We start from the raw sequence: 22,660 nt of genomic DNA on the forward strand, positions 1-22,660 counted from the left end.
ATCTTATGAGAAGTGAAGTTGAGTTATCGTGCCATTATGAGCACAACTTTGAATGCGAGTTCGCAACAGGGCTTCACATTCAATTATGCAAGTTTCCCCGCATAGCGCCTTATCTTGGCAACTTAACTTCTTAGAAGAAAGGGAGGAGCGGGGGTTCGTTTAATGTGAGATGCCGAATAATGCGACGTTATAGGTATGTACGAGGTACAGGTAATACTGAGAATAGAAAATATACCCGTATATCTTATTTACATATATATATATTATAGAACTGCTTCCGTTTATAATAACGTTCACCTACGTTCACTCTAACTGGTTGGAAAGTTGGGCATGCGCAACCAATCACGACTTACGAAAGATGCCTATTCAGAACTCCATCACATTATGCGCATCCCATGACGGACAAAGGAAAAAAAGAAATAATCCAACGAAGAAGAAGCTATAGTGCGGAGTATACAAATTCCAGATACGTCGCTTAGTACAGGGGATACGGGTCCGTGCTGCTTATAGCGAACGCGGTCTGCTAGCAGGGCGGGCTTGTGAAAGTTGTACGCAGTAAAAGGTGTAATCGTATCGACATATAAAGTTTGCCAGCACGGGGTCTCGAGGTGGCTGGAAAGAGCGAGCACCTGATCCCGGTTTCCATGGCACACAACCGGCAGCTCCGATAAGGGCACTTCGGGTTCTGGAGGGCTCCGACCACAGCGCACTGCGGCATCGCTATAGATGGGCAGAAGGTAAGTGTGTTCACTTCTCTTTATAGTATAGTGTAAAACGTTCGGGAAGATCATCCCTGGCTTTACACCACCAAGCTTGACAGACACCAGTATGTGGTCTTATCGGAAAGGAACCCTGCTGAGTAACAAGGTGTCTGCGTGATTACGCAACAGGAGATGGTCTAGAACTGCCAATGGGAAACGGTGGAGGAAGATATGCTTGAATGCGAGAAGTCCATCACTGTCTTCTTTCATTTCTACTTTTTGTACCGGTTATTTTTTATCAGTTATTCAGGTAAATAGCAGATGCCCGTTTATCCGGGCTTCACTGATCCAGATTCCGCGATATCCGGACAAGGAAAACTGACGACGCGTTTCAGTTCATGCAATTTGGCTTCGTTTATCCGGGCTTCAGTTTCCCGATCCGGACAGAAATTTGCTGGAACCGTCGAGGAAAATATCCAACGACCGCTTTCGTTTATCCGATGTTGAGTCAGAGACAGTGTGCGACGTAAAGTTATGGGGTTGACAACCTTGAAAAAATTTCCCATTGTACCGATGTACCGCGCATTGACAAGTCCGGTCCACTGCGGGTGATCCACTGAGTGATGGAAACCGTTCACCTCCGGAGATGCGTTCTGTGATGCGGGAACTGAGTTCGACAGCTGTGGGCGACACCACAGTTCTGGAGTATCTCCTCGTTTACCGACGTGATGACACCTGCGCAGAGATATTGGGAATGGAGATGTCATTAACACCATTAACACTGCCGCTTCCACTGGTGACCATTAATTTCAGCGCAAAATTTGTATCGAAAGAGGACCTTCGATTTTTTACCTTAAAAAACACCATGAATGCGATGACAGTGAAGGACTCAGTGTTGAGAACACGCGAAGTGCAAAGAGAACAACTTGGGCGAAACACAGTGTGCGTTTGAACGAAACGCAGGACGTAGGAATGAACAAACGCAGCTTTCCTCTGGCAGCACCGAGCAGCTCTGGCATTTCTCGAGCAAGTTTCTCAAGGTAACGTCATCATATGCAGGAAATCCAACGTTGAAGACTTCACTGTTGAATCTCCTGCATGTAATTACTATTCTGGTTGCTTTCTTCACCTTCTGGTAACGTCATCAGTAAGAGTTGACAGTGGGTGAACTTTACGCATATGACGATATAGACAGTTTCCTATGTCCTTCGAAATAAACACGGTCTTTGCTGACAATTCATGGCTCGTCTGTTCTCCAGTTTACTCGGGCCCCTGCCTCCCGTATATTTTACTTGATTTTTACTTCCTTTTACTTTTTGTTTACTCGAAACGGCCAGTGCAAGATAAACGAGGATCGTGTTACCATGTGGAATGACGCATTACGAATACACAGTCGACCATTCCTCTAATGCAGTACCATTTATTTACTCGCAGCATGCTGTGCCAGCCGTGTTCGACTCAGCAAGAGGGATATGTAACGGCACCTACGGAGGATGCTCTGGATGCCCCGCTGAATCCATCGCGATCACGGATCGCGAAGTTCCGTCAGCGCCGTCACAAGGCTAACGCCCGTGAACGGCACCGAATGCACGGCTTAAACACGGCGTTGGACCTGTTGCGTCGCAGCGTTCCCATTCGCGGCAGGTCGCCGCACAAGTTGTCCAAGATAGAGACGCTGCGTCTGGCCAAGAATTACATCTCCGCGTTGGGGGAAACGCTGAGAACGGGAGAGCCCATGAGCGCACTCGTCTTTGCTCGGTACTTGGCCCGTGGTTTGTCGCAGGCAACGGCGAACCTGATTGCGGGGCAGCTACAGCTCAGTCCCAGGTAAGATGAAACAACGCCACCTATACAAAGCCCGGTACCTATACAAAGACAAAGAAAGCCCGGTGTTCGGTGTAGACTAGCCACCGTCAGCCGTATGTGCATCCACTAGTATAGCCACAGAACGCAGACGACATCGCGGAACAGCGCGACAGCGTGCTGTTCCTACGCTACCAGTAATACTGCTGTCACACGGGCAGTCCTCAATGAGCTTTGAAACCAATGGCCAATGAACGTGCGTACAGCGCCATGAAGCGCGTCACGTGTTTACTCCTGAAAGAGCATTGAATACAATGTCCCAGGATAGGTTGGCACTTTGCGCGCGTGGTGGCGCTACATGCATGTTCAATAGGCATTGGTTTCAATGGTCATTGAGGACGGCCCGTGTGGCAGGAGTATAAAACCTCCATGTCGAGGTCACTTCTGGAGCAGCTTTCTAATAAAATGTCTGTAGAGATTGAGACGCGCACTTATGTATACACTCTTTAAAAAATGGTGTTCTTTAACTCCTTTCCTTGCCACATATATAACACCCTTTTGGAGAGTACAATTACGCTCAAAAGGGTGTCTCGTCACTCCCTCAAGGGAGTAGCATAACACCTTCTCCCTGCCGGGGAGTAATATTACTTTCCAGTAGGGAGAAAGGTGTTATGCTACTCCCTTTTTGGGAGTAATTGTACTCTCCAAAAGGGTGTTATATATGTGGCAAAAAAGGAGTTAAAGTACACCCCTTTTTTTAGAGTGTACGCGCCACATGTTATTTCACATATTTATAATTACGCAAGGGCCCTCGAACGTGTGAGTGAAACAAAGGACACATTTTGTCGTAGTCATCTTCTGACCCTTACTGATAAAATGTTGTTCTAGAAAAGTGGTTATGTATGGCAATGTGTCTCTGCTGTGAGCTAGCTGGTATATGGCTTCGTCAAGAAACCCAGTGCTGGGTGAAACGACTATACAAGCGGACGACGCAACAGTCTCTTTCGTTGTGTTATGTACCCTGCTGTAGTCCCATTTATTCAGCACCGAAGTATTTTCTCGACTGTTTAAAACTTCGTCGTTCCCAACAGATAGTTTTCACAGTACACGAATCCCCACCAGGACGGGCGGTGGCACCTGAAGAATGGTCATCGCATTGGCGTGTCCTAATATGTTCCTATTTCGCTTTCTATTTTCAAAGTCTGTATTTTTGTGATAAAATTGAATTTTAACGAACAAAGTATGCGTGGAAGTGTATCCTGCATAAGCCACTTGCGGTATCTCTGCGTAGGAGCCTTCAGCAGCAGATCCACAGTGAGTCTCCTACGTCCTCGGGCCTGCATACACCGGATTCCCAAACCGAAGCGGAACCTGGCGGCTACAACTGTCATTCAGCATTGCTGGATAATTTTCAATCAGCTGCGAACTTCGGTCACTACGAAGGCTGCTCCTCTGAAGCTTTCTCGTACCGCGTCCTTGTCTCGGAGTTTCCACCGCACAGCCCATCGCAGAACATTGCGGAATTTAACGCCGAATAAACTATGTTTACCACGTTGCGTACGTCGGATTGCCATGTGCAGCGCGTGCAGCCTCGTACAGTTGAAGCTTAAGGACGGAAGTCTCCGATATTTCGAACTGAAGAACAGTTTTTATTCGAAATACCGGAGGCACTCGACTTGGGGCGTTTGCTTCAAACTACTATATTGACCCAAGGAGCACAACATCTTGACCCAATATTGGACCAAGCTTGGACCAATATTGGCCCAATGTTTGCAATACCGGTCCAATATTGGACCAAGCTTGGACCAATATTGGTCCAATGTCGGCAATACCGATCCAATATTGGACCAAGCTTAGACCAATATTGGTCCAATGTTGGCAATACTGGCACAATAGCGGACCAAGCTTGGACCAATGGTGGCTCTATCGCCAATATTGGACCAATGAAGATGTTGTGCTGCGTGGGGAGGGTGCCATTATGGGGAAAGCAACTCTTCTGAGACTGGAACACACAAACACAGCACAAGCCTCAATACCTTATAGAACATGAACAGTTGAAATATTGCAGTCGTCGAAAGAGGCAGACAGCGGCAGGATTTGAACCACACACCTCTTGATTGCAGGTCAGGTGTTCGGTAAGAGTCGGTAAGTCGTCGGAAAAGCAGGTGCCAGCACGACCTATAGTTGTTTGGGCACTTGGCCGGCAGTCAAGAGCTGTGTGGTTCAAATCCCGCGTCGCTGTTTGGTTTTTTCGACGACTACCATATTTCGACCTTTATGTAGGTGAGCCATTAAAACAACGTGATTACTTGGCTGTTATTCCGGTTGTGATACATCATGCGATGTGAGGTCGTGCCAGAAAAATGTGTCGGTAATGCACAACGGTACTTATTTTGCATAATTAACTAGGGTGCTGTTACTGGGTGTCGGAAGAGATCGATGTCCGATCCCGTCATTTGCGTTCAAGAACTGACTCTGTGGGCCATTACAAAGATAATGAGCGCCTCACCAACATCTAATAAGGCGGGCTTTCAAACCAGTCTGGGCTTATTTCATTTAGTTTTTTTTTCGCATACTTTCTTTATCATTAGTTTAACAATTGACCGCAAAGCAATATTTGATTGCTCATTGGAGGTGGTTAGTTAGAGTGTATTCCTCACCAAGGTCACGTAACCTAACTAAACATTTGTATATTGTTTGTCAAATAGGGCAAACACTTTTCCAAATTCAGACTTTTGTGGCAAGCCTTCATGGGCAAAGTTTATCCCATAAAAAGTATATTCTTTCCTGTACCCTCCACACCCAGCACGCATTGCACCTTACCCTAAGCAGCATAATCGTGCTTAGTTTACCGCATATGCGTCAATATTTCTGCCTCCTGTATGGTGCCTCAGGGATCGATACCTGTAGCACTCCAGTAGCGGTGGAAGGAAAAAAAAAAAAAAGCAAAGTCCTCTACAAGCCCTTATCTCAAAACCTCACTTTTATCTCCTCTTTTTTTTTTTTTTTTTTCAGATATAGTGGATCCATTATATTTTTCCGCGGGGAATATATTACCCCGAAAACAATAAAGGGCGATATTTATCTTGTTTCTTCTTGCCTGAGCGGTCACGAAGGTAGATAAACCCCAAATGCACTTTCTTCATCACACTCCGTTTCTTATCTTTGTGATGAATCGCACGTGCCCGTATACGACAGCGTACACTTGAAAAGAAAAGAAAAAAAAATACATACGGTATATAACGCGAGGATGTGTTCTTTGTTTGGGCCCTGCCATATTTCATTATGTGTAGCTTGGAAGTACGCCTGTTGATTGCCTGGTTGGAGAGATAACAGACCATCGAAACAGAACAAAATAAACTAGCTTTTACGTACGAGAACCGAACCCGAAACAATGGAAAGAAGGACTCACACGAGGTACTATCCTAGCTCGACGGCCCCGTGGAAGCGGAAAGAAGGAGCGGATGATGTTCATCGCGACAGCCAAGCAACGGACGTTAAGGAAGGTACCGGAATATCGACGGAAGTTCGGCTTCCGACTAGATGACTTGAAATGCGAGACCCCAAAGTCGTGACACGCGGCTATACTGCTCATTTGGAAACGAACATACCGCGAAGTATGCTTCACCACATACTGGCTCAATATGTGGCGAAGACGTCTTACAGGAATTGATCGCTCTCTCGGATGCGGTCAAGCCGTTGCATGTTACCGAGGAAATACAAGCATCAACATTTGCGGATAACCTTAGCTATGAGCAGAGCTACACTGCTTAACACGATTTGGTCGTGAAGACACCTTAACCACGTATACCAGTTGTTGAGTTGAGCAAGGTAAGTGAGAGTTTCACCAGCAACCACGTGAGTGCTCGGAGAGATCAGAAAAAAGAAGAAGAAAAAAAAGCGAAATCTAAATATACGGCGTAATATGCATTCCTGTGATGCTTACAGTCACTTTGAAACAATTTCAATTATGTTCACAGCCAATAATTTATATTTGATTCTTTTTTACTGTTGACTGATTAGAATCTTTTAATTCGCTTGTTTTAAGACATAAGGATGGGACACTGCTCCATGCTTGACCACACATTTGTTTTTTAAACATTACTGCTGTCGCCTTAAAGCAAATGACTTTCTTTTTATTGTAAACTGAAGGACTGAACAATGCGCAATGTTTGACCATCTTTATGCATTTTAATTTTCTTGAATGAACTCATGAATTTTTTTCTTCTGATGAAGTTTGGAAGGTGAATTTTTCTATTGAAGACTGAAAGATTTCTATGGAAGAAAGGAGGGTGAATTTGTTATTGAACATTGGGCGATGGGACAAAGCGCAATGCTTGATTTCGTAAATTTAGGGAAAGAAGTTTTTTCTAGGATAGAAAATTCTTTGTATTTCTCCCTGGAGGATGGAATAAATCCCAATGCTTGAAATCCATCAGTCATCAGTTCGAGAACCTATGCCTATGGAGGTATATGCCCCTTTATACATACTCCAACTGGAATCACACACTGGAGATTTGTATAGCCAACTGTAGGATGGGACAAGGGCAATCCTGGCCCACATCACATCTAAAAAATAGGACCAATACTGCAAGCAACAGCGAACAATATGTATTGCCATCAAGAAGCAGGTAGCGAGTGTATTGGCATCAAAATAGAAGGCCGATCGCAGGGCGGTCCAACAGAACTACCGATGTCAAACATCACTCGGTGTACTTGACTGTGTATTCGTATTGCCAACCGTAGGATGTCTGTATTGTCATCAAGTAAGACAAAAACAACGTATGTATTGTCACTAAGCAAGCAAATTACCTATGGAGGTGTGTAATGTCATCAAGCAGGAGAGCTACCTATGGAGGTAGTCCCCTTTTTACAGACACTAACTTCACGTTACAATCTTACAAGCTAGATAACAACACTCTCTAGGAGATTTCAACAACGTAACGTCAACAATGAACGTCACGGTTAGTGAATTCTGGTTTCCGTTCCCGCCAAACAGTCGAGCCACCGATCCGACGAAAACTTGCTGGCTTCTTCTTACTAGAGTCACTAAATACTTCTTACGATGTCGCATAACAGCCGTCTGTCAGGGGGCGGTAGCTCATGCTTAGGTCACCGTGAAACCGAAACCGGATTGTGTCTTTCCTTTTCCTCGTTTGTCTCAAAAACGACGATGCTTTGCCGTCTACACGTAACTCACCATACAACTGTAGTCTCGAACATCAGGTTCGAACATTGTGCTCCAGACTGTGACTGCAATAGCTGTATAGCGCAAACCGCCGTGTAGGCGTGGCCTTATAGGGTCACGTGGCACCACCACGTGATCGCCAGACCGTGTTTCCTCGGTGACCACTGAGCACAGTATCGAAAACCGCACGCGAAATAGTAGCTTATACTTTGACTGATATTCGACGGAATACATGACAAGAGCAGTTGCCGGATGTTGGGAGTATGCAGGAATTCCCTGTCTGGAAAAACGAGAAAACGTCACTCCCTAAGAACCAACGGGGGCACGACCTCGAGAAAAGGAATGCTGTGTGCGGGCGTCTGGACGGCTCCTTTCTCCTCTGAGCGCCGCCCTCTCACTCCTTCTCTTAGGGAGTGACGTCACGCCGCCGGAGCCTCTGCGGCCGCGCCAAGCAGCGTTTATCTTTAAAATTCGTTTATTTGGCATCTAAGCACTTTTCGGACGAAAAAATTAGCCAAGTAGATTGTCAGCCGATGCCGAACATAGTGGTATCGGTTTCATATAGACCACTTGCACTCCTACGTCATCGATTACGTTTCGCCGCCGCGCAAAGCATGCTGGTGGGCACCTATCAACCTTATAAGCCTTTTCGGCCTATCAGCAGACGCGTTCTTCCCGCTTCTTGCCAACCAGAGCAAAATATAACCTCGAACCGGTCTTCTCGGGACGCCACATGTTTGTAAACAGAAAGTGGTCTATACGGGTTTCCGGGAGCGACTGTCCCTTTAATGCCGAAAGATTAAGCTTTTTTTTTCTTCTTTGTCATACTTAGTCATGTATAATGCAGATGCAAACCTCTGTACAGCTTACAAATAGACCTTGTTACAAAAGCAGGTGCCACCTGTGGCGCGCAAGGGATCATGGGAACTTTGAGCGCCTAGAGCAATACGAGACGGCAGAGGCGGAAGTAGAAGAAGAACAACAACATTCGCGGTGTGCGCGACAACATTGTAAGCCGGGGTAAACCATAACCGAAGCAGACGACGGGGCAGTGTCCCTCAAAGTTCACATGCTGCTTTGCGCCACTCGCTTGGTGGCGCGCGCATCTCTTTAAAATCGTCTAATAACTGAATGGTGTAACTTTCACCTGAAGACTCCCGCAAAGACTGCGGTCTTTGACCTTTCATTGCTTACTAGATTTTCTTGGCTTTTCGAAGTTGCAAGTAAAAAAAGGACGTTGACAAATTCACGCTGTACTTTTGTGAGCTTAGGTCCGAGTACCATGCGAGCGGTAAAACCGTAATAATAAGCTGTAACAGATCAATGCCAAAACATGCGTATGTGTTAGGTATCGATTACTCAGTTCGCGAGATGAAAGCGGTGCAATAACACTATCTTTATTGTTGTGGCCTTCGTTTTCCATCGTTTGGCGAGTCAGTAGCCTGGGTCGATATGTCATTGTGAGGTGTCACAAACAGGAAATGGCTTCTGGTGGCCAAAACAAAAAGTAGCTCTTTGGGCAGTACGTGTACTTGTATGTAGTATATGGCGTCGTTCGGGATTTGGCAGTAAGCCCTTCGTGTACAATAACGTTTAGAAACGAAAAACGATAAAGGTTATCCCTGGCGAACACGTCAGTCGATGCTATCACTGCGCTACGCGGTAGCCCAGCACTTTCTATCTGAAAGTGACTAGGAATTTTGTGTAGTATGCAGAATTTACGTTCGCGAATTGTTTGTATGCACTATAGCATAAGCTGAAACGACGCAAAATCTTCATCTACGTCGTCATCCTCAGCTACAGTCGTGACGATGCCCGCAGCTCTCAGGACAACAACGCCGTTACCATCACCGACATCACCACCACGTCCTACGTTGTGGCGTCGTAGGGGGCGCTCGCTTCGGGGTTGAGGCTGACTTCATAGAGAAGCACATAAAAGAATACCCGGTGCTGAGATTCGAACCCGTATTTCCCTTGAACGTGTCACAGGAGAAAGCGAAAAGCAAACGGAAAAAGTAGCCCAAGAAGTCGCAACGCCGAATTGAAATGAACACGTTCAAGAGAAAGTACGCAACTTTCTAACATCTAAAAACGATTCACGCTTGTGAAGCCTTATTCGTAGCTCACAGAACGACCTGCAAATGCAAGTTACAGAAATATTCCCAGATGCAGAGAGATGGATGCATAACCCGGCACCGCGAAGCGCACGTTATTGGACGCCCCCTGCCGCGTAGCTCGAGCGTGCGCTCGAGCCCCACTAGGTGGCGATGGCGGCGGAGCCGGCACAACTCGGCGCTGGCAGCAGGCAGCAGCTCGGTAGACTTGCGCATTGTTCAAGCGACAGCCAGTCATAAAGCGGGTGCGTAGTGTGTGTGATAGCTGTTCCCTGAAAGATCGTTGCTTGTTGAACCAGCTGCCAGGCGACCTCGCCGCCATGGCCGTGAATGATGCCGACAAGACTCAGGCCTCGGAAATCGTGAACGATTTCATGCGGTATCAGCTGAACCGGCGTGGCCACACATGGAATAACTGCCCGGCGTTACCTCGACCGTCCAAAGTGTGCCTCGTGTTGCGGACGCTTGGTGATGAGTTCCTCACCAAGTACCGGGATGAGTTCACTCAGATGTGCGCCCGGCTGGAGCTAACGCCGTCGCTAGCGCAGGCTGCTTTTCTCGGCGTCCTCAACGAGCTTTTCAGCGAAGGAATAACGTGGTCTCGCATCGTAGGCGCCTTCGCCTTTTCCACGGAGTTATCGTCGCACTGTGTCGAGAAGAACTGGGCCGACCTTGTGGACAGCATAGCATCTTGGCTGTCTTCGTACGTGTGTACACGCCTGCTGCCCTGGATACAGGATCATCAAGGCTGGGTAAGCGTCACCAACTGTCCACCGGATATGCGGTTTCATTGAGAAAGGCGCCGCACCGAACTCCAGTAACCGTTCCCTCGTTGAATGGGGGGGTGTCGTAGCGTCTGTCTACTTCCTGCTTATCTTACCCATATCGAGATCGCGAGGCCTGCATTCCCCGGCCACAAATCACACATTTCGAGCCCCCATATAAGTCCTCTATCTTACCAAGAAACGCCTACTGATGTTCTTTGCCGAGCCGGCGTCACAAACAAAGCCGGGTTTTCGGGGTTAGGGTTCGGCACTTTCGCATTATGGAATCTAGCAGTACGATTTTCTCTTTCTTAGCGGATAATTTCAGTAACGTGTAACATTTTCGCGGTGTTTAGGAAAACATGCGGAGCGTTGTGAATTGATTACGTTTACGTTGCTTATTTACGACATTCACCATCTGTTGGGCTTGCACGGCGATAATAGTGACGATTGCGTGAGGTTTGTTAACGTTTAAAAGTGGGAAGTGATTTCGTGTACTTTATGAGTAATGTGCGTACGGATTGCATGAGGCTACCACTCCCGAAATGATTTGTAATGAAACACGTCATCAGCTCAGGCGGCGTCCCACACCTCCGCAAGTGACCACGTAGAACCATTTAATTTGGCAGCAGTATATATATCTCGTTCATCACAATCATTCATCTCAAGCGACTCACTCAACAGCAAAGTAGCGGACGAATACTGTGGAAGTCGTGGCACAGCCTTGGTTTCGGAATTGACATATGACACTATATGCTTACCCCGACCGAAATCTCATTATTGTGTCTTTGTCCAACTTGCCTTGCAACTGGCTTTGGTTTCTGTACTTAGTGGCTGTTGAAAATTCCCTACGCTGTTCGTGATACTGTAAGCTTATTTGGTAACATTAGTTATTAAATAAGGCTTAGTTGAGCACAGGACATAGGGGGCGTACGTACTGTGATATTTTACGGGGGGTACGGGTGGAGGGTTTGGAGAAGGGCTGAAATCACACGGTCCAACCCATCTACGCCCCTCGTCTCTGCGTCAGGATCCGCTCTTGTACTTCGTACATAGCTTCGAGGTCCTATCGACATGCTTGCAGTTCTCGGAAGCCATGCACTGCACATAGCGTGATGCTTACAAAATTTTCCCATGCACTGGCACCGTACTTGGTACCCGTACTCCCAACCTCTCAGCTCAGCAAAATGTGCAATCTGTTACCTATACAAAAATTAGGAAGCCTCCACAAATGTATAACACGAAATTTTACCAAACAATATGACATGGTAGTAGTGCACAGTTTTCAATCGTCCGAAGAAAGCTCAAGCGTAGCCCCTTTTGGGTTTCGTAAGTTGGCACGTGTATTTTTGTTGTTGCCAGCCAAGGAAGATTCCGTTCCCACGAACAATATCGACTTCTAGATAGATGGACATTTATCTGATAGCATCCAAATAATGTGACTGAGTCAAGAGAAGCGTTAGCAATGGCGTAGCTTTTCGTCAGTAAAACGTCCACGATCTCACATTCGCAGTTGCATGAAGGTTCGCTTTTCTTGCGACGCAGTAGGTTTGTTTGCCGGAGCACGCTTGAACGCGCAGTGGAGAAGACGCATGTAGTTGTAAATTGGGATACGAATAAATTTCAGGTGAAGTTTCACTGCCGTACAGAGGTCCTTCAGTGCGGTCGCCCATTGGCAAGGAACGAAACAAGGCTCGCTTTAATTGGCATGTAGATGTGGTGTTGCAGATGGCGTTGGAGGCGTTGCAAACTACCCAGAGTGATCTAGCCTATATGCCAAGCAAAAGCGTCACCCAAGTCCTGTGCTGCTGCAGCACGGGTGTGTTTGAGCCGGCGACGCTGTACGCTGTCGTCTGCTGACGCGGGCACGCGCACCGGATGTTTGTGGCACTTTGAGCGATGGTCTCTCCCCCGACTGTGGTAGTTTTGACTCGAGATGAGAACGGTCGTGCGGTGCCTTTGTGCGGATTGGTGTGCCTGAATGAACCTTCTAGTGACGGGCCGCAGCAAAAATACGGCGCATGTCGTATTATCATGTGAACTGCAAGTATAGTAGCCGTGGGTCCTCGTTTCGGTCACGGAATATCCTATAGGAATGATTTGGTGTCTACGTTTCATGGATAATTATTCGATATCATGTATACGCCAAACGGAACGCATTTGCAAGCGTACGGTTCAACAACACGCCTTATGTGACTGGTGTGGCCAGTATATACTCGCTTTTCTCAAAATTTCCATTTCCCACATAACGTGACACTTCTACCAGAGTTGACCAGCATTATGAGGCAAGATATATCTGAGGCCGCCGCCATCATTTCGACACGTGTCTGCGTTTGTTTGTAAAGATGTTGAGGAGTTGGCTTTGAGCGGGCTCGCTTGCTTCTCCAACCATCACCGTAAGGAAGTTTCCGCGTGGCTTGGGTATAAACTTTGGAATCCGTGCATCGAGCGACAACCTTCAACGCTTTTACTCCTACAGTTCGCTGGCGGTTGATTTGCAGCGCTTGTGTGCGCAACACCAGAATTACTACTAGGAAAGCAGACTGCGCTTCCCAATACTGACTCACGGCAGAAGCCGCTTCGGTTAATACGATCAAATGCTCCGCAACGGAGATATCTTTGCGCCAGAAAATCCCAAATCAAACTGAAACCACATTCCGCAACGGCTTAGCACATCAACAATTCATAACCGTTCAGAGCTCGCAATGTGTTCCGCAATTTAGCCCAATTAAAGGAACACTTTTTTGCGGCTTCCCGCATATCCCTCAATTGAATGGCCACATTTGAAGGACGCTGCATGTTCTTGGATTCGTTTCGGAATGACGTTTTGCCAATTCTATATCGGAGCCCTCATCCCGACTGCGAACCAGTTTTCCGGGTCGAGGCATGCCGCTTTAAATGGAATATCGATTGTCGAGTGATTGCTTGCGCCGAGCTCCGTAGGTTTTCCCCCAATATGACTCTGCGCCGCCTCCTATAAACGTGCATGCCGCTGTGCTTGACGTTGATATAAAGTATATCTTCGCACCATCGCAAAACCTACTCCAATATTCTCGGGGGAGGTGACGTTGATTGGAGTTGAATGTTCTCGCTGCAATATACTTTTTTAGGGCCTTCCAATTTCCCGGAACGTTTATCTCGTTGGTGATGGGGTTTGGTGATGGGTGGAAATGAGAACGTTTGTCCTATTGCCGGCCTTAAGTCGATAAGGTGAGTGCTATCGCGTTGTTTTCAGCGCTGTTGCGCCCATCCGAAGCGTTGACGGGAGCGCTGCAAGATTGATAACACGAGCCAGACGGCGCCATGGTGCAATAAGTCGTGTTATCGCTCATTTTGCTGTTTTTCTCCGCCTATGACGAGCACCACGGCAGAGGATGTTTGCGACCAAGAGAGCAAAGTCTTCCGGCAATAATCTCATTCATAACGTTGACGATGGGGTACCACCTTGTGCCTGGTAAGCGTGTGGAGGCGTGCGAGAAGTGAGAACAGCATTGTGGTCAGTTGGGAGACCTTGGACAATGGACATGCGTGGCAACAACAGCGTCTATCTGGTCATATGATTACACAGTGATTAATGGAATGCAGTAAAGTAATTGTCTCTGTGATGGTACGACCAGCAGGCGGGTACCGTACCGAACTGTGTCATTCCAGCGTTGCCTTCCAGTGCTGCAAAAGTTGGGGGAAACTTGTTGCATTTCTAGCACTGTCTGTTTTGTAGGTCCATCTTGCGCTCCTGATCTTCGGACTCCTCACTCGTCTCTGTGTCACTGCATGTAACCTGCCTCTTTTTCTCTCTCTCCACGACCGTTACGGACAGACCTACATTGGTGGGCCCTCTCTTCAAATCGCTTAAAAGCAAAAATAAGGTATGCAAGCCTTGTTACAAACCGGCACGTTCTTGCGCAGGACAGGTACCTGAAGTTTGACAGATTTTTGACTCTTTCGCGGTCATCTTGACATCAAACTGAAAGACTCTGAGCAGGCCACCCTGCTCGAACTGCCGGAAATCGCTAGCTACCAAGAAACATAGCTGGAAACTGTGGTCACCATACAATACCGTGACTTTTACTGGAATAACGTTGTCCCCCCCACTCTCGCACATATATATTGATGTATATGCTGTCGTCAGCACGGGTTGCGCTGATGAAGCGGTATCCTTTTCGCCGCCGCTCTGAGAGTGGGTTGATAGCTGGGTTCCCATGGACGAGGCTTTCCCATGGCCAGCGTCCGTCGCGTGACCATCCGCGCGCACTATATACGGTTCAAGCTAAAGTAAAAGCGATCACGCTTTTTCACCGTCCGAGGGTGTGTTCCTGGGCGTTTTCTCGCTTTGGCTCATCACGCCTGTATGTGTAGGCGGACGCTCGAAGCTGTGGGCTATCTCTGGATAGGAGGGGAAGAAATATCGTTTTTGGGGAAATTGGTCTTTGTGTTTGTGTACGCTAACGCACCTCGATCTAGTGGAGCGAGTGCGAGATGTTCGAGAGAGGTGTTTGCGGAACGTACATGGATGCGGTACTCACGCTGCGAGTGTTGCCGTACATAGTATACGGAGGTCTTCCACATTCATCAGAAGTGTTCAGTGTGTTCTCCAGTTGTAATGATCAGGTGTTTCTACAGAACGGGAGGAATTCCATTGTTCCCGTGGCAGATACTGCGTATACTCATGCGTGCGACATCCCCTGCACGGAATATTCTAGTCCAAGGGGAAAATTTTTTTTCTGTCACTTCTTACGTTGAGCATTCGCACGGCGACTGGATATCGAGAGTGGCATACTGCGTACATAGCAGACGACACCGTCGTCGTCTGCTACCACAACACGACGACACCGTGTCGTCTGCTACGGTATAGAGCACCTTGAGGCTGAGCCGCCGGATACTACCATGACTAAAACACCACGAAGAGACAAGACGTGTCATAGAGCGCTCACGTGGCAACAGAAAGCTGTGACGTTTTGCTGCGGTATTCTGGGAATGCCGTCTGCGTGAATACACCGATATGCGTATAAAAACCGTACTTTCGTCTGCAAAGCCCAGATGAGGAACGAGTTCCACGCATGTCCCAGATATGTTCATCAGCGGTGCCATCGCCAGTCGTAGCGCTAACCCACTTTGAGGTCATGGCCCACATCGCACGAAACGTGGTGCAATAGGAAGCCTATACAGACCGCAGCTGCTGGCTTCAAATAAGGGCAATACCGCCAGGAGACATCTTGATGCCGTGCTTCTGCTACGTTCTTATTGATGGTTTCGTTTTTAAAAACTCGCTTTGATAAACTCCTCAGATAACGAATATTGAAGCTCAGAATGGCTCGGAACGTAATAATTGCTTTGAATTTCCAGTATTACAGTATATGGCTAAGCTGCATCGTCGAGGGTCGGCGGTCTTTTTTTTTTTTAAGTCGTCTTTATGGGAGGACAAAATGATGTCGCCTTATTACACGCCGCTTTTCTTTTTTCCCTAATTATGGTGCCTAGTCTGGTTCTCAATTAAGGGCGCATTAATCCCGGCGTTCCATCCCATCCCCCCACCCTTCTATAATTCGTGTCGCCCTGTGATTAACGTGTGGGATAAAAAACAGTCTGTTCAGTCTATACACTTGGCCCGACACACGGTATGCGTGTAAAGTCTACTGACGTTCGGTCTCCAACATTTTGGGCTGGTTCTCATGTTTTATGGAGTTCGTGAAGAACAGTCAAAGTCAACGTTGCAGACCTCAAAAGAAGAATTGAGGTAACGTATCACGAAAACAGGGGTACGGTTTAGTGAATCGTTTTCACTAAACTGTTCACGAACGATTTTGACAGGACTCAATCAGATGATTACGTTCTGAGTCACTTCCCCTTCTCATTGGTGATCCGCTAAACCGGCCACGAACCGTTTCAGGAAAAAAATGGTTCTCTAAAACTCTCTAAGACTGCGAAAAATATCCCGTCAGTCTCATATTCCGACAATATGCGTACGTTACTTGCTGAGGTTGCGTGGCAGAAATTGATAGTGCAAGCATTTGCCAGGGGAGGTAGTGAAGCAGATTTTGTAAATTCTAGCCATATCAGAACGGTGTCTCTCAAATGGCGAAACGTTTGCTGCAATGGCTGCGGTCGAAACGTCATCTTTTCGGACATCACGTGATCAGAGGCATCGTTGCGTGTAAAAGGGGAGAGGAACGACGCTCGTGATGACGCCTGAGGATGATGACCGTTTTATGAGAGTGTCGGAAAATAAGCGCTAATAAACCCCTAATCATAAATAATGCTAGGAGGAAACGGAAGACGGGAGGGAGGGAGGGAAGATGATGGTCGTGGCTGGGATGTGTCCGGGGGTGGGAGGAAGAAGGGGAAAGAAGATGCAGGAAACCGGAAGTACGGAGGCGCGGAGCGAGCGTCTATGACGAGCAGCTTCCGACGGGCGTGATGGCAGGAGGTTTGGGAGCTCGTTTTTTCTCTCCGCGGTTCTGTCGCGAGTGGAGAAGGATTTTGGAAGAAATGATTGGGTTTTTGTATAGTATAACCTTCTTATGCTACTTCGCGTGCGTGCGATCAATACCACGGCTGAGATGTTGCGCCAAAAAACATCAAACATCAATACAAGGGCTGAGATCAATCATTTCAATTCTGCTGCCTTAAATTGAAATTCATTCTTCAGTTCACGCGATACAATAATCTCAACGCTCTGGAACAAAACGTGCACAGTTGATGTCTATATCTTGTAATTTGGTACGTAGGTACCGCTCCATGTGGAATACGCTGTAGCCATTTTGATATTTGATATTTTTCCAGTCATGGAACGCCTGGTTTCTATGCTCTAGCGGCACTCCTACATCTATACCGTTGCTATCGTAGTCAACGCCACCTATACCCAGAAGGCCTTCCAAATGGCTTAATTCTCTCACGCCTTCGCACTAGACGTATGAAGTCATGATGTCAACAAATCCCTGCACACCATTTCAAACACAGGCTCTGTGCGGCTACCGGTGACTCCCCATGCGGCTGACGGCGGCTTGTCTCCATGGCTATACGGCCGTCTAAAGCCAACTTCACCTAGATGCAGAAGGCCTGCTCATTGTATAGAATTCGTCTGCTACTGCGATTCACCGTTCTGCGAATTCAAGAACCCGCAAATGATTGCAGCTCACCTGGAACCTGCAGACCTAAATGTTTAGACAAAAAGTGCAAGACGCTTTCCAGAAAATCACTTTTGAGAAAGATTTCAGACCTTTTTGCGCTATATTTCCAAGTTTTGCCATTTAGCACGCGGGGACGTTCAATCATAACTCGCAGACGACGGTGGTTCTTCTCCATGGCCACGACCGCTGAAAGCACGTTCGTGATTGGCTACGGCCGTTGAAAACACGATCCTGATTGGCTGATTCTTAATCGTTACGTCATGGCGACGACTAAGCAGGCTTTCTCTATCTAGGTGGTGTTGCTAAAGCACGGTCGTCATAGGCGGGCTTTTAATTGTGACGTCACGTCATTCATACTTCGTTTCTTGGTAGTGTTGTGGAGGCGGACCTCGTGCACATCACTGCATGATTGTGGAAGGGATGTATGACAATATCTGCTGTGGTTCACAAGCTATGTATCTACACTCGTTTTCCCACGTTCTCATTGTCTGTTTGTCAACCGCGCCTTTGTCAGTTCCTTGCCACTATGCAGTCAGCTGTACAAGACATTGGAGTCACTGGGGGAAGCAAACACGTCTCTCTGACTTCAGCTTGAGTTCACAGCATGGTCGCGTGTGTGTGCGCCTACCCGGTACGTCGACTGGCCATAGTGCTTACGCGCGAGAGCGTGACGCTGTCGGAAGCGGACTGCATCAGGCCGAACCCCACCGAGAGCCACTGGGAAGTTGTCGGAAGTTGACTCCGTGCATCAAAGAGCAGCGAGGGTCATACACGCTGAGCATATCTCCGTGTACGATGGTCCGTGAGGCGGTTGTGATGAAGTCAATCAGTCAGTTATCCAAACAGTATGCGAGTCCTTCGTCTCACCACGGTGGTCTCACTTACGAGGTCAGATGCATAGTCGTGTTCAACCTAAGAACTGCACTTTAAGCCCCGCCCTACGCTTGTCCGTATAGACCTCTACCCGAGAAACGTCATCGTGACGTTGTTAGACAGACTGAAACCGAAACAAATAGGAAAGGGAGGGCTGAGTTGCACGAATGGGCACTTGTTCGCTGCCTCCTATTGAAAGAAAAGTAGGACCGAAGGTCGCGTCCCTCTCAGGGACCATCGTAATCCTCTCAACCTCTCGTAACCATGGCTTTCGGGCGCGACCTTGTTCGCACCCCTAGCTTCGAGCGTAGTTCAACTCTACCGAATTGGTGGCGCTGTCAAACACTGTGACGTCATTTGTTTCCAAACAGGGAGAGGTCTATTGGTTGCAATAGCTAGGCGCATCATTCTACGTCGCGACAAGTAGTGCGCCGACACCGATACTATATAGGAGCCGTATATGCGGCACTCGAAGGCGCTGCAGTGTAAAATTTATCCGGCGGAGTAACTTTGTTAAGGTTGAGGGACTACATTTCGTGCCCTTCTTAGTATTGAACACTGATGTAGACGAGTTGTGCATAAATGCACGGAGCTCTTGCACCATGCACATAGTGTGTACATAGTGATAGCGGTCCTTAACTTCCTTCATCCTCTTCGCGTCGCCTCTGAGTCAGAGACGTCACTCCGACTTCCATCCGGGTTAATGTGACTTCATTTAGCCACTTTAATCCCGTACAAACAGCCTCCCGAGGGAAAGGAACCCGGGGCTCTGTCGAAATCGCCCTCCTCCTGCCTAGCAACCCGGCCCTCGGCAGGACTTTGAAAACAAGCCCGCTTCAAAATCCCCAGAGCGCCGCTGAGGCAGTTTTGAACCCGACGCGCGCCGTTATACACATACATAAACTGCTCTGGCCGTAGAGAGAGAGAGGGGGAGCTTAGTTAAAAGCGAAGCCTTATTCCGTGCTGGAGAGCATTTAGGAGAGGACTAACGTTATGAATGGCGCGTCCTGACAAAATTAAGGAGGAAACCCCGCTTGAAGCGTCCATTGTTTTGAAGTGGTTTTGATGAGTATATCGCAGTGACCCCGCGAAAGGGGGGGGGGGAGGGGGTATAGCGCTTCCCGTGAGACGATGGCAGATGGAGAGTTTGTTGTCGTCCTCTTCGCCGCTGGTTTGAGAGTAATATACGTTGTGGGGTGAGAGGGATTTTCTTCTTGCGGGAAGAGTGTCGGAGGTCCTCGCAATGTCCCATTGTTCTTTGGTCATGGGAGTAGGACGCACAAGTGCGTGTGAAGGAACGTTTTGCTGCCGTTCTACTTCGTTGCCGTGAATGAAAGCTGGGCAGAAGGCGGGATAAATGATGTGAACCTGTCGTGTATACATCCAGAATATATATGTAGTACTTGTCGCGAAAGGCAGAAGGGGCGAAATAAAAGTCCCAACGATCACGTGAGGGCTTATACGTTACCTCAAAAAGGCATCTACCATGCTTCGGGGCAAGTCAACTCCGCCCACAAGTCTAAAGACGTCTGTGGTTGGCTTGGGAGGGCACATGACGCATCCGATTCAAAACGTAGTGCGCCAAGCATGTTTGAAACTGTTGACGGTTGCTTGTACACTGATCGTATTGCGAAAACACTATAGTCGTGTTCACCTTTCGAAGGAAAATAAATCAAGTCAGTCAGCTCAAAATATTACTGCGCCGCAGTCAGGACGGCTGGGCGCAAAGAGGTCACGCTCCCTACCTGCGCTAGATAATGTAGTCCATCATACTCGCTCTGCTTCCGTATTGGCTGTTAAGACTGGCCGCACGACACTACGCTGCAGCAGTAAGTGCGCTCCTCTACTGATAACACATTGTGGCCCTGCAGTATTTCTCTGGCGCGCTATTGAGTCTCCTTATCTCCAACGGCGTATGTAGTTGACGGACTAGATTCATTTTCCTTCAGTTGAACACGATTATAGTCGGATACTACGGTATTTTATATTAATGTTGAGATCTACATGCTTGTGAAGCTGACAAGGACATTTGTGTTGACAAAGCATGCAAATTGGCTTCCCCGTCTGCGTGGCGTTCGCCATGTTCTCTTTTGCCTTACTCTCAATGTACGAACTACATTATTCGGTGGAGGAGGTATACCTTTCTGACTGTAGCTCTTAGTGTTGTCTCGCAGTCTATTTTCCCGTCCATCTATTTGGCCTTGATCGCTCTTGTACCATAAAGCACCGAAACACAATTTTCCCGTCCATGTCTTTTCGACAGGTGCTGTGCATGTGGACAAACGACGTCCGGATTCTGACGTCATTTGCCTGCGGTTTCGGCGACTGCTTGCGCTCACCGTTCAGAGTTCCCAGAAAAGCTCAAGGAAGACCGTAAAGATGCGACGACTACCCGCTTCCGCGAAGTCGTAGCGCGCCTCTCACGAGTTCTTCTCCACTGGAGCTGTGGGCGAGCGTATTGGCAAAATCCTTATTCTGGCGCCAGGGGGAGGCCCGGGCTAAAAGAAGGGCTCGCGGAAACTGACCTTTTAAGGCGAATGGCGCTTCGTGTGTTCCACCCGCTGTCCCTGCCAAATATATCGCGCGTCTCGCCAGGTGCAACCGCGCCTGGCGCCTTCTGCAGACGACGGAATTGGAAGCCAGATTGGGGGCGTACGGCAGCGCCAGAGACTTCATGTGGCGGGCAGATCCAGTTAAGACTGTTTTGTAGTTTCTGCCACCTGTCACGGTTTGAATGAGTGGACGACCCGTGTTCATTTTCCAGCCTCAGAAGGGTTACTTTCCATGAAAAGTAACGAATATATCAAAGGGTGCACACGAAAAACACGATAAACACTGCACGAGTATACCAAATAAACGTGAAATACAGTTATTTACGTAGATGTAAACCTGCGTTCCAAGTTTTACAGCAAATAGACGCGTGAAAATTGGCACCGCGGATACCGAAATGAATCCTGCTTAGACGTCATGCCGTGCACATCCTCGCCAGCGAGGCGTCCGTGTCACGTGTTTTGAGCGGTCACGTGTTTTCGAGCATCAATGGGAATGGCCGAGGCTGTCCTCTGACGTCAGATCTTGACGCGTACGTGTGTTCGAGGGTTTATATCTCGCCTGATACGACATCAAGAGAGACCTTTTTTCCCCTCGTCACTCTGCCGTGTATCTGTCTGCGCAGCCGGTCAGTTTCCCACTCTCCCCTATTGCCCGTGGATCGACCTCATTGGTCCCTCTTCCAGATTTGGATCTCCACGTGGTTTTCCAAACTCCTCCCCTCTCCCTTACGCAGAGAACAAGCTGTCGCAGCGTATACGTGCATGACTATGAACCACATGCACCAAAGTGCTTTAAACGTGCGACTACGCGGAGACGAGGGTATATGGTTACCGACACGTTGGCGTTATCTGTACTCGACTGTGAAGCACTGGGGCTATGGAGACGGAAGATAGGAAAGACATTGCTAAATATTTTCCCTCTATAGACAGTGACGCATCGAAAATACGCATCGTTGGGTTCACTGCCAAATGGTGTTGATCACTGCCCAGGCTACGGATATACAGCGTATGCATCTGAGTGTTTGTGCGAAAGAACGTAATCCTGATTGATCGCCTTCGTCGATAAGCTGAGTCGACATTTCGTCAGGTGCGTCGATATTGAATACGACATCTGTTTGGTGCAACCGATCTGTGGCGTGACGAAAAGTGGACACGTGATGCCTTTGAACGCCGGTTATTTCCCATAGCTGCTGTGGTACTCATTTCAGCTTGGATTTTCTCCCATCCTTTGAGTGAAAAATTTGCATCCTCCGCGTAAGACTGTCCTGCACGTTTGCAAGAAGTAAGGGCTTTGTACAATGTGGACGTTCCTGACAGCTGCATCGATTGGTGAAAATGTACACGCTATAGGGGGGAAAAGTAGATTTGGGGAGTAAGAGTAACTAGAGCTTTTAGTCCCCTCCTCGATCGCGGTTTCTCCGCCTTTCAGTACTCTGACCGTGAAATTTACTCCCCAGAACTGCAAATAGTCCCCAAAACGGACGAAATATGGCCTGCCCCTTGAAATCTCGCCCGAGCTCAAGCTGAGACTCGCCTGC

The 22,660-nt window shown here is 47.9% G+C and overlaps 2 protein-coding genes across 2 annotated transcripts in view; both read left to right on the forward strand.

Moving 5' to 3' along the window:
• Nucleotides 1–452: 452 nt before the first annotated feature.
• Nucleotides 453–4,047, forward strand: LOC135366991 (neurogenic differentiation factor 1-like). The gene is made up of 3 exons (XM_064600031.1): nucleotides 453–737; nucleotides 2,136–2,528; nucleotides 3,796–4,047. The coding sequence occupies exons 1-3, from the start codon at nucleotides 727–729 to the stop codon at nucleotides 4,040–4,042; spliced, it is 651 nt and encodes a 216-aa protein (XP_064456101.1). The 5' UTR covers nucleotides 453–726; the 3' UTR covers nucleotides 4,043–4,047.
• Nucleotides 4,048–9,940: 5,893 nt separating this feature from the next.
• LOC135366992 (bcl-2-like protein 1) overlaps nucleotides 9,941–22,660 on the forward strand; it is a 35,837-nt gene continuing 23,117 nt past the window's right edge. The window contains exon 1 of the mRNA XM_064600032.1: nucleotides 9,941–10,558. Within this exon, the coding sequence (XP_064456102.1) occupies nucleotides 10,127–10,558 (432 nt within the window). The 5' untranslated portion in view covers nucleotides 9,941–10,126. The remainder of the gene's footprint in view (nucleotides 10,559–22,660) is intronic.

Source organism: Ornithodoros turicata, chromosome 8 (genome assembly GCF_037126465.1).
Source record: "Ornithodoros turicata isolate Travis chromosome 8, ASM3712646v1, whole genome shotgun sequence".
In the NCBI taxonomy this organism is placed as follows: Eukaryota; Metazoa; Arthropoda; class Arachnida; order Ixodida; family Argasidae; genus Ornithodoros; species Ornithodoros turicata.

Bases quoted from the DNA above. Each gene is read 5' to 3' on its own strand.
- LOC135366991 (XM_064600031.1), top strand. The intron at 2,529-3,795 runs GTAAGATGAAAC...ATCTCTGCGTAG, and splicing joins CAGCTACAGCTCAGTCCCAG to GAGCCTTCAGCAGCAGATCC.